The following is a 15,886-nucleotide window of genomic DNA, read 5'->3' on the forward strand; positions in this document are numbered from 1 at the left end:
CTTGGTTGCAATTGCTCATAGCTTTCTAATTCACTAAAATATATTTGATCACAGAAATAACACAGGTGTAAAATATCCCACTTTCGTTCCCATGGACATACAACTCTACATGGAAAGCCTCTCATACTACCTAATTGTAATTTATTTAATGCTCTATAAAAATAGTAATCATTCTTTACATGAATATAGTGCTTTTCTCACTACTGAAAGTACTTTATATAGTGAGTGGGGAGTGAGTCATTTCAACCACCACCAATGTGCAGCACCCACCTTGATGAAGCAATGGCAGCCATTCTGTGCCAGTATGCCCACCACATGTGAGCTGTTAGGTGGTGAAGGGATGAGAGAGAGAAAGCCATTTAGAGACAGATTTTCCCTACAGATTTTATTTTTTCTCCAGCCGTCTGGAGTTTTTTGTTTTTTCTGTCCCCCCTGGCCATTGAACCTTACTCTTATTTGATGTTAATTAATGTTGATTTATTTTGTTTTCTTATTGTGTCTTTTATTTTTCTATTCTTTATTATGTAAAGCACTTTGAGCTACTGTTTGTATGAAAATGTGCTATATAAATAAATGTTGTTGTTGTTGAGACAGGCCAGAATGACAAGGTAGCCAGGACATCAGAATACTCCCTACTTGTTTTTGAAGAATGCCCAGGGATCTTTCATGCCCACAGAGAGTCAGGACCTTGGTTTTATGTCTCATCTGAAGGACGGTGCCATTTTTACAGTTCAGTGACACTGGGATCCACACACAGATCACAGGGTAAATGCCCTCTGCTGGCCTCACCCACATCTCTTCCAGCAGAAACTCAATCTTGTTCTTGGTTGGTCTCCCATCCAAGTGCTGGCCGGGCCCGAATGTGCTTAGCTTCAGGTGGATGACTTCTTCAAAAGTGCTTAGGGTATGGCTGCTTTTGTATAGTACAGAAATAGCAAAGTACAGCAGCTACCTAAATGTGTTTCAGAATAAGACTATTCTAATGAGAAGGAAATTAATCTATCTGGATTTGACATGATTTACACAATTAATAACTGTACCGATTCAATAAAAATTGTACTTAATCATTTAGATAACTGGACTACAGCATTTGCACTTTTGGAAAAACAATGAAAAAATGCCATTCTGCTGGTGTGGACGTTTTCACGCGTAGAACCTTAACTGTCATTTGAGTATTGGTCCAAAGCAACTAAGAAAAGCAAACTCTAATACCAGACAGAGTTTACTACTTACTGTATGTAATTTTTGCACAACAGCACCATCTGCTGGCATCACTTGCTCTTAAATCAGTTTCCTAATTAGAATAGAGTCCTTGCTGATAATGAAGTGTTGTGTTTAACTGCCCTGCTTATAAGGTGAGCAATGGCATTCTGTCCTACAGTATAAACCATCATTTAATCTGAAATTAAAATAAGGGGCATCTTTTTAATAATATTAATAACTTTACAAAAATATGTTTGCAGCAAGATATTATAGTCACGGGGGAACATTAATCACCAAAATATTAACTTGGCTACCAGTGGAGCACAAGAGCAGGAGTTTTTAGAAGTAATCAGTGACTGTTTTTAACACATCAACAAGAGGACATGCCTCTCTAGATTTTGTACATTCTCATAATCAAGACGGAATTCCGGGAGTAGATGTGATTGAACCATAACGATTTAGTGTTTTAGAAGAATACATATTAAGAAACCCGATGAAGCCAGAAGGACCACATTATCTGCAAAAACCAGAGACGTGATTGTGAGGCTACGTAACTGGACACCCTCTACCTCTTTTCAGTGCCTAGAAATTCTCTCCATAAAAATTATGAACAGAATTGGGAATAGATGGCAGCCCTTTTGGAGTTCCACACCCAGTGGGAATGAGACTGACTTACTGCCAGCAATGCGAACCAACTTTCACTTTGGTTGTAAAGGAGCTGAATAGCCCACAACAGCAGTCCTAGTACTCCATACTCCTGTGCATCCCCTACAGGACATGGTTGCCTTCTTCAGGTCCACAAAACACATGTAGACTACTTGCCTGTGCCTGTTAAACCCACCAGAATCCTTGTGAGGATAAAAAGCTAGTCCAGTGTTCCAAGACATGGATGAACTCTTTCCTTCCCCTAAAGTTAGAACACACCCATTGGTTCCCTTTCTTAAAGATGAGGGCCACAACCCCAGTTTGCCAATCCAAAGGGACTGTACTCAACATCTACACAATGCTGAAGAGGCATTTCAGCCAGGACAACCCAACAACGTCCACATTATTTAAGAACTCAAGATGAATCTCATCCACCACCAAGGAGTTTTTTAACTACTTCTACAACCTTAGCTCCAGTAATGGGTGAATCCTCTGACTCAGTTTCCTCAAAGGAAGGTGTGTCAATGGGATTTGGAAGGTCCTCAAAATGCTCCTTCCACCACCTGACAACATCCCCAGGTGAGGTCATCAGCACTCCATTCCTGCTATAAACAGCATGATCTTCATCAGCCTGTGAGCTCACACATGCAGTGGGGCTATTTATCACCGAGTGTGAAGTCTACAGGATAAAGATCAACACCTCCAAGTCTGAGGCCATGGTGCTTAGCTGGAAAAGGGTGGAGTGCCCTCTCCAGGTTGGGGATGAGGTGTTGTCTCAAGCAGAGGACTTTAGGTATCTCATGGTCTTTTTCACAAGTGAGGGAAAAAGGAAAAGTCAATCATGCCAAAAGGCAAAGCACACAACTTACTGGTCAATCTACATTCCTGCCGTCACCTATGTCCACAGATTAGGGTAGAGACCAAAAGAACTAGATCATGGATACATGTAGCTGAAACAAAAATCCTTTGCAGGGTGTCTGGACTCAGCTTTAGAGATAGGGTGAGGAGCACAGTCATTCTGAAGGAGATCATCAAAGTAGAGTCAATGCTCTTCCACACTGAAAAGAGTCAGATGAGGTGGTTCAGGTATCTGATTAGGATGCCTCGTGGATGTCTCCCTGGCAAGGTATTTCTAACATGTTCAGGAGGAGACCATGGGGCAGACCCAGGACATTCTGGAGAGATTATATGCCTCAACACTCCTGGAAATGTCTCAGTATCCCCCAGGAAGATGTTGGAATAGGAGTCACGGAAAATAGACACCCCTGTAAACTTGAACCCAGATAAGCAGCATAATATGCAAGGGTGGATGGATAGCCATGTTAACAAATGTTTACTGGTAGGTTTATCTTTATTATGGCAGATATTGAGTAGATGTGTCTGAGTCTAAAAAAATTAAACCAGGACAGGCTTTTGTGTGGAGACAGCCAGGGAACAGAAGACCAAATTTAAACGTGTTTTACTGAATGACTTCATCCTGAAATTTAGAAGCAGTGAGGGATCCAGGTCAGTAGTGGATAAATAAGCAGCTTCAATAAGAATAACAGGGACACAGATGGAAACTTGTTTGAATTTGCACAAACTTTCAAACATTTTTCTTCACACAGATGACAATAAGTGACCAAGTACGGTGGTAGACAAAAGGACAGTGGAGGCTGGCGAAGCTCAAATTTATGTTATTTTGGAAGAGCTCAATGAATGGGATCGATGAGCTTTGTTGGAGTAAACGGCCTGTTCTCCGCAAACTTGTCCTAACATAAACGAGTATAAGTACCTCTATCTACACAATATAACAAAATGTTGTGGAACTGACCATCACACCAACAGTGTTTGATCTTATTAGACATCCCATCCCAAGGGCTCCATTCTTCTGGGAACTCTCACCACAAAATTCCGAACTGTGTCTACGGGAATGTGAGCCCATTCAGCCAACAGAGCAATGATGTGAGACGAGAAGCCTTGGCTTGCAGTCAGTGTTTCCAGTTCATGTCAGAGGTGTTCAATAGGATTGAGGCTGAGGCTGTTTGCAGGCTATTTGAATATCTCCATGTCTTTATCGACATAACTTTATGCTCAGGGGCCCAGTCATGCTGGAACAGAACAGGGCTTTAAACAACCTAAACTAACAGTGTCCTTCACAGGCACCGAGGGGCTCAGCCCAAACCCCACCATTATCCCTCCCTCCACCAAACTTTACAGTAGACACAATGCAGTCTGAAGGTAGCATTCTCCTGGCATCTGCCAAACCCAGATTGGTCCGTCGGACTTCCAAATAGTGAAGTGTGATTCATCACTCCAGAGAAGACGTTTCCAATGTCCAATGGTGATGTCCTTTACCCCACTGCAGCCAACACATGGCATTGTGCATAGTGATCTTAGGTTTGTGGGCAGCTGCTTGGCCATGGAGAGTCCATATCATGAAAGCTCCTGATGCACAGTTCTTGTGATGATTTTGCTTTCATAGACAGTTTGGACTTTTGCTGTTAGTGATGCCTCAGATGACAGGCAAGTTTTACACACTTCAGCACTCGGCAGCCCTGCTTTGTAAGTTTGTGTGATCTACCAGTATGTGGCTGATCTGTTGTTATTATGACTTCACAAGAACAGCACTTACAGTTGACCAGAGCATATCTCACTGCATAGAAATTTCACATATTGACTTGAGACAAAGGTGACATCCTATGACAGTACCATATTTAAAGTCACTGAGCTCTTCAGTACATCCCAATGTTTGTGAATGGAGATTGCATGACTATGTGTTTGATTTTATGCAATTGAGAACAATAGAAGCTGCTGAAACATCTAAACCCAATCATTTGGAGGAGCCTCCACAATCTCTGAGCCATGTAGTAGGTACAGGTTTTTTCAGACAGTATGGAAATCAGATATTAAACACTCTTATGAGAAGTTCACTAGCAGAAGTAACCACAAAAGGACCACTAATAAATATCTAATAGAAAGTTGTGGTATGCAGGCTGAGGGACCAGCAGCTCCTTAGTAAGACAGAGACCAGCAGGAAAGCCCTATAAGTCATACACACCCTCACTGCACCCATAGGACGAAGCCTTTAACAGAGAACTTTTGGGTCAGAATGTCTACAAGGAGGGCTGCTCCCATGATGGCTTCCAAAGACAACCCCAGGCTGAAGCTTTAAATCACTTCTGTCAATAAGCTTGGAATTAAGAGGTCAGATACTGACAATGGCTCAATGTTGCAGGAGGAACAAAGGACAAGCTGTGGAGTAGACTTGTTCTGAAGGAAGGTGAGCAGAGCAATGAGCTGACATGTTTTTGGGTGAGTGGATTAACCACAGCATATGGCAGTCATGTGTAACCAGATGTTTAATTAGCCTCTGCGGGGCTTTCATTCTTTTTTACTTCCTGTGCATATAAGTTATTCCTGTGTTTAGACCCTCTCTATAATAAATCTCCTTATTTTGTACTCTTGTCCTCCTGGGTTGTTCATGAGTCTGGAAAACCTCAAGAGTACCCCCTATAGTCTAGAGTTTACATAAAAGTGTATATGAGGTAGAAGCTTTCAAAGCTTATAGTATATCTCCCCAACACTAAGGATCCTCCTAAACCCCAGCATTCTGTTATAAACAAATTAAACTCTTTCTCTAGGGTAGATTTACCTGATTTACAAAATATAATATCTCAATTAAAACCCTCCACCTGCGTCCTTGACCCGATACCAACAAATTATTTCAAAGAAGTATCGGGCGTGCTAATTGATAATGTTCTTGACATAGTAAATTCGTCATTAGATACGGGGGTCTTCCCAGACTGTCTTAAGACTGCTGTAGTTAAACCCCTTCTTAAGAAACATAATCTCAACCCCTCGGCTCTTGAAAATTTTAGACCCATCTCTAACCTGCCTTTCTTAAGTAAAGTTCTGGAGAAGGCAGTCATTATGCAGTTAAATGACCACCTAAATAAACCTGCTATTCTTGATAAATTTCAGTCAGGTTTTAGAACAAATCACAGCACGGAAACTGCACTCATTAAAGTAGTAAATGATTTGCGGGTGAATGCAGACAGAGGCCATTAATCTGATCTCATCCTCGTAAATGTGAGTGCTGCATTTGACACCATTGATCATAATATTCTTAGAAATCGCCTTAGTCAATGGGTGGGCCTCTCTGGGAGTGTCTTAAAATGGTTTGAATACTACCTGACAGGGAGAAAATTTTTTGTTAGTTGTGGGAATTACATATTAAAGACACATGATATTCTATATGGTGTTCCACAAGGCTCTATCCTGGGTCCGCTGCTCTTTTCGATTTACATGCTTCCGTTAGGTCAGATTATCTCAGGGCACAACGTGAGCTACCACAGCTATGCTGATGACACACAGCTGTACTTATCAATAGCACCTGATGACCCCGATTCTCTTGATTTACTAAAACAACGTCTGACTTGTATCTCAGAATGGATGAATAGTAACTTTCTCAAGTTAAATAAAGAGAAAACTGAAATCTTAGTGATTGGCAATAACGGATACAATGAGGCTATTAGAAATAAACTGGATACATTAGGATTAAAAGTCAAGACAGAGGTAAAAAGCTTAAGGGTAATTGTTGACTGTAATCTGAATTTTAAATCGCATATTAATCAGACCACTAGGACAGCATTTTTTAACTTAAGAAACATAAGTAAAGTTAGACCGCTTATATCACTGAAAGATGCTGAGAAATTAGTTCACGCGTTTGTTTTCAGTCGACTAGATTACTGTAACGCACTCCTCTCAGGACTACCCAAAAAAGACATAAATCGTTTGCAACGAGTGCAGAATGCAGCTGCTAGAATCCTAACTAGGAAAAGAAAATCCGATCACATTTCTCCAGTTTTGATGTCACTACACTGGTTACCTGTGTCATTTGGAATTGACTTTAAAATTCTGCTTAAGGTTTACAAAGCCTTAAATAATCTCGCCCCATCTTATATATCGGAATGTCTGACACCTTATATTCCAAATCGTAACCTCAGATCCTCAAATGAGTGTCTCCTTAGAATTCCAAGAACAAAACTTAAAAGAAGTGGTGAGGCGGGCAGGCGGCCTTCTGCTGCTATGCACCTAAAATCTGAAATAGCCTGCCAATAGGAATTCGGCAGGCTGATACAGCAGAGCACTTTAAAACACTGCTGAAAACACATTACTTTAACATGGCCTTCTCATAACTTCACTTTAACTTAATCCTGATACTCTGTATGTTCAATTCATCATAATAACTATTCATGGTGGCTCTAAAATCCGTACTGACCCCTACTCTCTCTTCTATTTCTTTTTCCGGTTTCTTTGTGGTGGTGGCGCTACTCAAAGCATCATGATGCTCCAACAATGATGGATGGATCAAAAGCCAGAAGTCTAAATGAGCATCATCACCAAGTCCTTCTGTGAGAGCCCTAAATCCAAAGAGGACTGTTTCATTTATGTTAGGTAGAACATATGGTCTTGGGGGGTTGAGGTGTTAAATGTACTATTTCTCCCATTGGTCTGAGATATGGCTGTTTGGAATTGGCTTGTCTCAGAGGCCTTTAAGTACCATGATGTCCTATTGGTTCTAGGAATTGGAGAGAACATCTATAAATGTACTGGCTCAACCACATTCTCTCTCTCTGACCCACATATGAAGAAGAAGCATCTCTCTTGCTAACCTCTGATGATGAAGACCACACAATGAAGAGCACAGCTCAGCAGCCATATTGAACAGACATGTGGCTGAAAGCTGAGCACCAACGATACCTTAACTAGAGACATTTTAAGTAACTGCAAGTCTGTGTGCCACCTGAGTTACACATCACCATTTTATCAGGTTGTATGGTTGCCAATATTCAAATGTACTTTACATTTTGTTATTATTTATGAATATTATCAGTAACACATTACTTTATGTGTAACTTAACTCCTGCTTGTCTTTTTACTACATCTAATTGCCTGAGGTTATAGATATAGAAGGGAAGGTGGGGATAAGTTATATACAGTGGTAAGTCTGTGAGATTAGGTATTCTAAGGCTGCATATTAATAATACAATAGGGGAAAGTAGAGCAATACATATATTACTCTACCAAGATAAAACAATTGGCGTAGTCGGGTAGGATTTTGGGTTAACCAAATTTTGCACCCTGTTTGCAAATACTGTTTTGATGTATGTGTTTGTTTATGTATGTGAATTTTAGGGCACCCAGTGTACAAATGCGGTGGAAGTAAAACATTGTTTGGTTGCTGAATTGAATATAACCAACAAAGTGTAGAGACTTCATGTGTGTCACAAGGACACCCGCATGTTTGTTAGTACTGGTCGTAGTGAGTCCCTAATTAAAGTGCTAGGGAGTGGTGAAAGATGCATGCGTCATTCATACGGCATTTAAGTGGTTAAAGTGCTAGGGAGTGATGGGACATGCATTCATTATTCATACGGTACTTATTCGTTTAGGATCTTTGTGTATGTATGTGTATGTTTGCTTACAGGGGCAAAAGTAGGCCAACCCATAACGAATTTGACAAATTGTATTAGAGAAAATTGTAGACTTAGAAATGCCTAAGTTCATTTTAAAGTCAGCCATCTTCCAGTGGAGTGGCAGAGGGAAGCAGGCTAAAGCTAGGAAACCTGTAGTTCAGGTAGAGAAAGCAGAAGCTGAGCTGAGTGTGCCACAAAATGGAAGGGGGCTGGAAGGATTAAAAGCAAGAAAACAGAGATCAGGTTTAAAGAAGACAGCTGCTGTTATAAGAGGTTTACTAGCTTGTATTATTGGTAATAAGGAAGATCATGATGAGGAAGAAAATAGCAAAGTGAATGAAAGTGAAAGTTGTGGAATGTTGTGTGAGAGTTTTGAAAGATGTAACAGTTGGTGTGATAATTGTGAAGTGTTAGCATGTAGAACACCCGCTGCTAAAGTAGAAAGCAGTGAAAGAAGTGGAAAAAAGAAATGTAAACCGCCCATGGTGAAAGTTAGGGCAGTAGTAACCAGATCGGACTGGAACCCTAAAACATGGGTGGGTGACTTACATGAGACAGATGAGTGCTCAGATAAAGAGTGGGAATGTGAGTGTGAGGAAAAGGAGAGAGATGAAAGGAAGGGAAAACAGCAAGGGTGTTTTCTTCCTTTATTCTCCACTGCACCACAATCTCCAAGTAATTCTGAGGCCTGTCCAGTATTTAAAGAACATGCAACACTGATAGATATTTCACCACTTTTAGGAAAGGTAACCAGTGCTGCACTGAAATCTGATTTAGGACAAAGAGATCAGATAGAAAGCAGAGGAGCTGGTGAGTGTGAATGGCAATTGTTGACTAGAAGGCATGAAATGGATATTTAAACAAGGAACAATGGAAATGAAAGGAATTCAAATGCTTGTGTGTGAAAGGTCTGAATATGCTAGTGCAAGAATGGCTGAGTTAGAAAGTGCACCAGTTTAGGAGTTGGTTTGAATGAAACAGGACAAGCCAAAGAACAAAGGATGGGGGATGGTGCAGCAGGAAGCTCAGCCAGCAAGCCAGGAATGCACAGGGGTGTGAGGGTCCTAACAGCTGTGCTAGGGCCAGCAGTAATTAAAAAGCACACACACTTAGGTTCAGTAATTCGAAACCTGACTGACCAGTTGTTTAAAAAGACAGCCTATGACTCTCCATGCAATAAAATGGAGAAAAGTGAGCTGGTCTTTAGTAAAGAACACAGGTCAGTTTTAGCAGAAATGCTGGATTTAGCACTTGGATTCTGGAGAGGTTTCAGCCCACACTTTCAGGTAGTAGTTACCATACAATAAAAAAAGACACACAGGCAATGAAAAAATAGAAGGGTAGTGCAGGAAGACAGCAAAGGGAAAACAGTTATTTCTGTTTCAATTTTCTGGCCTTCTGTAAAAGTGCTACTTCTATTGTAAGGTTTTATGGACTTTGGGTTTGGTGCAGGTAATAAATAGTGAAGGCAATTAGCAGAGTAAAATCCATGCAGGAGATCGGGTTACCACTAGCACATTGGAGCAAAGTGGCACTAGTGCCAAGCTGTTCCAATGAATGCCTGGAAGCAAAGTTTGAGTGTTGGCACCAGGTCGACAGCCAAGAAAATGAGATGGACAGAAACTGCTTTGTCACCTTCCATTTTGCAGACCTGCCTACAAAGCAGAATGAAAAAAAGAAAGAGGAAAAGACGACAAAGACAAAAAGCAAAGACTAAAGACAAAGACATGAAGAAGAACTGAAGAGACAGCAAGAAAAGACACTTACTGGGGTTTAAGTGAGTAACAAGTCCACAAGTCATGCAATAATAATAGGACTAGTCACAATAGCTATAGTTTAAAAGGAAAGGTTTGTTCATTACTGCAGCAAATTTATATTCCAAGGGGTGGAAACTGAACAAACCAGTTAGGAATGCCAAAAATAAGGGGATTACTTTTGTGCTCATAAAGTATACATTCTGGGTATTAATTAATTAAGTGGGATAATTAATATAAGGTATACTGAGCAAATTGGTGAACTTTTCAGGAAAGCAGGTGCAGCTTTGTACATTTCCAAGTCATATGGGCTCCGATGTTTAGGTATAGTCTAATTGGGAAAATATGGAAGCCCTGCTGAGATTGTCGGCTGTGGTACAGGCACAGGACCAGTGGGCCAATTCTGAACCGAGGTGTTTAGCACAACGAGTATGCATATGGTGAGCAAACAACTCTAGGGGTGGCCTACGGGGAATGATGAGAGTTGCATAGCTTTGATGTCTCATGGTGGTGATGCCAGCCTATACTGGTAAAGGCTGATGGCAGTCAAGAGTTGCACCATGGGTAGGAAAGCACAAGAGGCAACTAAGTCAACCCCAAATGTGTGCAGAGGGGCCACAAATGTTGGTTTGTGAACAGTTTATGCAGTGGCACATGTGCTGTCACTTGGGCAGAAGTGGTTGTACTGGCACCTGTGGCATGTTACCTTTCAAATTTTGATGTTAATTGTACAGCTGCATATGCTTAAACAGATAGTTTGGGACAGGGGTCTAATTAGCAGTCAGACAGAGAACAAGTACAGAGTAAAAATTCACACAATAGACTAAATTGTAGTGGGCTAGTTTAGTGGAAGGTGTGGACTTGTCTCATTTTGAACCACCAGATCTGATGACATATGAAGACTGCAGAAAGCTAAAGAAACAGTTGAAGCAAGCTGGAGCAGATACAAGTCATCAGGAGTGCTTCCAAGTTCTTCAGATTGTCTTTGAAATAAAGAAGATATGTAATGGACAAATGGTCATGGACAACTTTTAAAACTGGGAGAGCAAATACTGCCAATCAAAGCACAAGTTATTCAACAGACTCTTTAATAAATTTAAAGACATTGTTTATAAAGACATTGTACAAAACATTCATCGGGGTGGAGTGTTGTGATGTGGGATTTTACATATAACTTGATAAATGTTTTGTATGCCTTTATTTATAATTTAGGCAAACCAATGTCATTTAGAGGTATTCATGTTTGCCTTGCACCCACCCCCCTTTTTACAACTGTCTCTTTGTAATTTTATGAGAGGATTTGGGGGGATGTCTTAAACCAGTTTTCCCCCACACAAAGCCAGTTTAGCTTAACATATGGTCTTGGGGGTTGAGGTGTTAAATGTACTATTTCTCCCATTGGTCTGAGATATGGCTGTTTGGAATTGGCTTGTCTCAGAGGCCTTTAAGTACCATGATGTCCTATTGGTTCTAGGAATTGGAGAGAACATCTATAAATGTACTTGCTCAACCACATTCTCTCTCTCTGACCCACATATGATGAAGAAGCATCTCTTTTGCTAACCTGTGATGATGAAGACAACACAATGAAGAGCACAGCTCAGCAGCCATATTAAACAGACATGTGGCTGAAAGCTGAGCACCAACGATGCCTTAACTAGAGACATTTTAAGTAACTGCAAGTCTGTGTGCCACCTGAGTTACACACCACCATGTTATCAGGTTGTATGGTTGCCAATATTCAAATGTACTTTGCATTTTGTTATTATTTATGAATATTATCAGTAATACGTTATTTTATGTGTAACTTAACTCCTGCTTGTGTTTTTACTACATCTAATTGCCTGAGGTTATAGATATAGAAGGGAAGGTGGGGATAAGTTATATACAGTGGTAAATCTGTGAGATTAGGCATTCTAAGGCTACATATTAATAATACAATAGGGGACAGTAGAGCAATACATATATTACTCTACCAAGATGAAACAGCCGGCCATGCTATTTACTTTCTTGTCATTGTGCTGCAGTCTTAAAAAAGCTGCTTATTTTTTTAACTTTCATTTTTTTTAACTTTCATAACTTTCATGATAATATATTAATTTGTTATATTTTAGAAACATCATATTTTGTTTTTCAACAACAAAACAAAAGTTACTATTTGTAACAAAAAAATGTTAATACCAAAACATCAACATAAATGCAGTAGGCCAGTGGTTCTCAACCTGTGGGGTGGGGCGGGCCCCCCTAGCAGGGCGCGAAGTAACAAAAAGGGGGGTGCGAAGTAACAAAAAGGGGGGTGCGAAGATGTGTAAAAATGAAAACGAGAATCAAAAATATGAAAAAACCATCTGTTGAAACCAAAACAAATTAACTTAAACTACATTCTGATACTAGAACAATAAATATAGAGTTAGATAAATGTCGATAAAAGTTAAGTAGGTATAATAAAATATGCATCTACATTTCAAAAAAATGTTAGGGGTTGGCGCGATTAAAACTGTTACTAATACTTAAGGTTGAGAAACGCTGCAGTAGGAAAGGTCTGTCAAGTGTCCACTGGTGCACTGCTGCGGATGATTTAGTACACGTCCTTCGTGTGACATGTTTTGAAAGATGAGTTGACAGTTTGGGTCTGTGGTGACTGCCTGAGTTGGCACAAAGGGATGTGATGGGCTTTGGTCTTGAGTCCTAAGGTCCTGATGATAGAAGTATACAAAGGATTACCTGTCCGTGAATGGCATATTTTTTAAAAAATTTATTGGTATTTATTTCCGTTTAATTTTAATGGCAGAAATTTTAAACAATAATTATTTCTTGAATTTTTATTTGGAAATGTGCTATTTTACACATCTTTACATTTTATTTCATTTTCTTAATAAACTCTGGTATGACTTTTGTAATGTAAGCCTGGCTTGTCTCCTCACTTGCCCTTTTACATAACTATTGATGCCAGGATGAAGGAAGTTGACTGTGGCTGTGGGTTCAGGGCATCACAGAATGGTGGCAGCGGTGGGATGGATCAGCAGCGGTGAGGAACTTTAAAGGTCCACTCTGAATGAAGGAGAAGCATGACAGATTCTCATCCCATAGATGATAGAGGACTATAAGAAAACACAAAAGACAACTGGCTCGAAAAATAAAGAGTTTTTAATTGTTTTTAATCATTGTTCATTTCTCCAATGTTTGCGTTTTATTTGTTTTTATGGAGAAAGATGGGAGAATTTTATTGTTGATTTGCTTATACAATGCAGTGTGTCATGGCCCATACCTTGGCTTACAGATTTGTCACATGTTGGTCTGATGAATCAACATGGCTGTGCAAACAGGTAGCCTGTGGAGTGTGTTGTGAGATCAAGGCTGGGGGTCTGAGGCATCACAAACACAACATTCTCACACTCACGTAATTCATGGTCATAGTCATGGAGACATTATTTTAATCATGTACAGTATGTATGTATGTATTTATTTTTTTATTTCTTTTTAATTTCAGAGATGAAGAGGATAAATCGCCGGCTGGAGTTCATTGCACTTTTGTTGTTTGGATCACTTGGTCTTTTAATTCTCCTGTTTACTGACAATAGTGATGATTTGTTGGAAGTGCCGGAAAGTGAGACAGCCCAGTCGATGCCAAAACGGCATACAAACGGCGATCAAGCAACCACCCCACAGAGCTCTAAATGTAAAATGAACACATCGGTAGCTAAAATCCCTGAATTCACCCATTTCAACGAACCAATGAAGGAATTTTTGCGATTCCGCCACTGCCGTAATTTTCCAATTTTACTTGATGCTCCTGAAAAATGTGGCAAAAGACCTCAAGATTCCTCAAAAGTGTTTCTTCTGCTGATGATTAAGTCTTCTCCTTTAAACTATGACAGAAGGGAAGTCATTCGAAAGACTTGGGGTAAAGAAAGATTACAGAATGGGGTCTGGATTCGCAGGATCTTTGTCTCTGGTGTTCCTCAAAGCAATGTCGATGCCCGCAGGTACAGCTCACTCCTACAAATTGAGAATGAGCAGCACAACGACATCCTGCAATTTGACTTCATTGACACCTTCTATAATCTCACCCTAAAGCAAACGCTTTTCCTGGGGTGGTTGGAAACGCAGTGCCCTCATGCTCACTTTCTTTTCAATGGGGATGATGACGTATTCGCCAATACAGAAAATATGGTGCTGTTTCTGAAAGGCTTGAAAGATAATGATGGCAGTGAGCATCTCTTTATGGGTTTCTTGGTTATTGGCAATGGCCCCATTCGAGATGCATACAGTAAATATTTTGTTCCTGCTCAGATCTATGAGTCTCACTTGTTTCCTCCTTACTGTAGTGGTGGTGGCATTCTTCTGTCCATGTTTACAGCTAAGGCCATCTACAAAGTGTTACATGCAATGGAAATATTTCCCATCGATGACGTCTTTCTGGGCATGTGTTTGGAAAAGGCTGGATTGCAACCCATGTCCCACAGGGGTATCCTAACTCTTGGTTTTCAAATGCTATCCAATACCTTTGAGACTTTTGACCCTTGCTTTTATCGGGAGTTGCTCTTGGTACATTCATTCTTGCCACACGAAGCCATTGTCATGTGGGAAAAAATCCATAATCCTCAAATCAAATGTGGTACATTGATGGCCCCCAAACTTCCTGTATGAACAATCTTGTCAGTCATGTTTTTGGAAGATGTTAAATCTTAAAAACCATCAATAACTGATTCTAATTTCAATACAAGCTATGGGGACAATTTAGAGTTGTAAGAGAATAATAGAATATCTGCATAAAATGTAAAATGATAACGTACAGAGAAAGTGCAAACTCTGCCTATGCTTAATGATCGCAAAAAGAATGAAATTAAAAGGATTAAATATTTTTATAATAATAGCAAAAATAATAATAAAAGTAATAATTATATATTTTATTTATAAAGTGCCTTTCCCATGCTCAATTTTAACCTCTGTGTATGTTTTGTATAATAAAATGTTGCTTTTTTACAAATAGTTACATGAAACTGCTTGGCAGGAATTTTACTTTAACTGTTGTGGAAATAAAAGCTTTTATAGAAAACACTTCAAGTGCATAGAAATCTTAAGTGGCTTAAAATCATTTTACACAGCACTGGTTTTCTTTGTGGAGTAGAATCTGTTTAAATTAGGAAATTTCAAAAGTCTACCCTTGGGCTCTTACAACATCTCAACATTAAGAAAGTGACGTTCAAAGATGAGGTGAAATGTACTAAGAAGGTGAGGAAGCCTGAAAAAGACAATCAGGAAACAAAGGGCTTGTGGTCTCACAATATATTTTTCTGAGGGCTTCACGTGTGAAGAAGTTCAAAATCTTCTAGTAACTACAACAAATTCATAAAAAACTACCAAGTGACTTGAAGATTACACACTTGTGCTTCTACGATTAAAAGTCTTGAAATTAAACAAATCCTCAGGACCAGATAACGGTTATCCTAGACTTCTAATAAACCCCTTGATGGCATATTTTTCAAAGACCAAGGCACAATGGTGATATTTTGAAGTACGGATGGCTAACAAATACCATACAGTTATATAGAGAGGTGGTTGAGCTGGGGATTGAGGAAATAATCGAGCATCACATGGCAAAGAACAGAAGTATTATGAGTTTAGATTGGGAGATCATGTTTCAGAAATAGGTTGAGACTGTATGGGGAAGCAACAAAAGAAAACAAACAATCATGGAATCACATAATGTTGGAGATAATTGGCCTTAAAAGAACTGTTGGTTTCTTTACAGTTGAACCTGCTGTCTCCTTCTTATGCTGCTCTGATCTTCTGCAGTTTCACACTTTCAAGATTGGCTTC

The 15,886-nt window shown here is 39.7% G+C and overlaps 1 protein-coding gene across 5 annotated transcripts in view; it reads left to right on the top strand.

Annotated features, from left to right (window-relative positions):
- LOC120515032 (N-acetyllactosaminide beta-1,3-N-acetylglucosaminyltransferase 3-like) overlaps positions 1-14,962 on the top strand; it is a 55,751-nt gene extending 40,789 nt beyond the window's left edge. For 4 of the 5 annotated variants that reach the window (XM_039735725.1, XM_039735724.1, XM_039735723.1 and 1 more), the window contains one exon: positions 13,554-14,962. In XM_039735725.1, coding sequence (XP_039591659.1) covers positions 13,556-14,713 — 1,158 coding nt within the window. In that variant the 5' untranslated portion in view covers positions 13,554-13,555 and the 3' untranslated portion in view covers positions 14,714-14,962. Of the gene's footprint in view, positions 1-5,117; positions 5,143-13,553 lie in introns of those variants that run through there. The other variant, XM_039735721.1, reaches the window with a different exon arrangement.
- Positions 14,963-15,886: the final 924 nt, after the last annotated feature.

The sequence above is a fragment of the Polypterus senegalus genome, chromosome 14, assembly GCF_016835505.1.
Source record: "Polypterus senegalus isolate Bchr_013 chromosome 14, ASM1683550v1, whole genome shotgun sequence".
NCBI classification, from domain to species: domain Eukaryota; kingdom Metazoa; phylum Chordata; class Cladistia; order Polypteriformes; family Polypteridae; genus Polypterus; species Polypterus senegalus.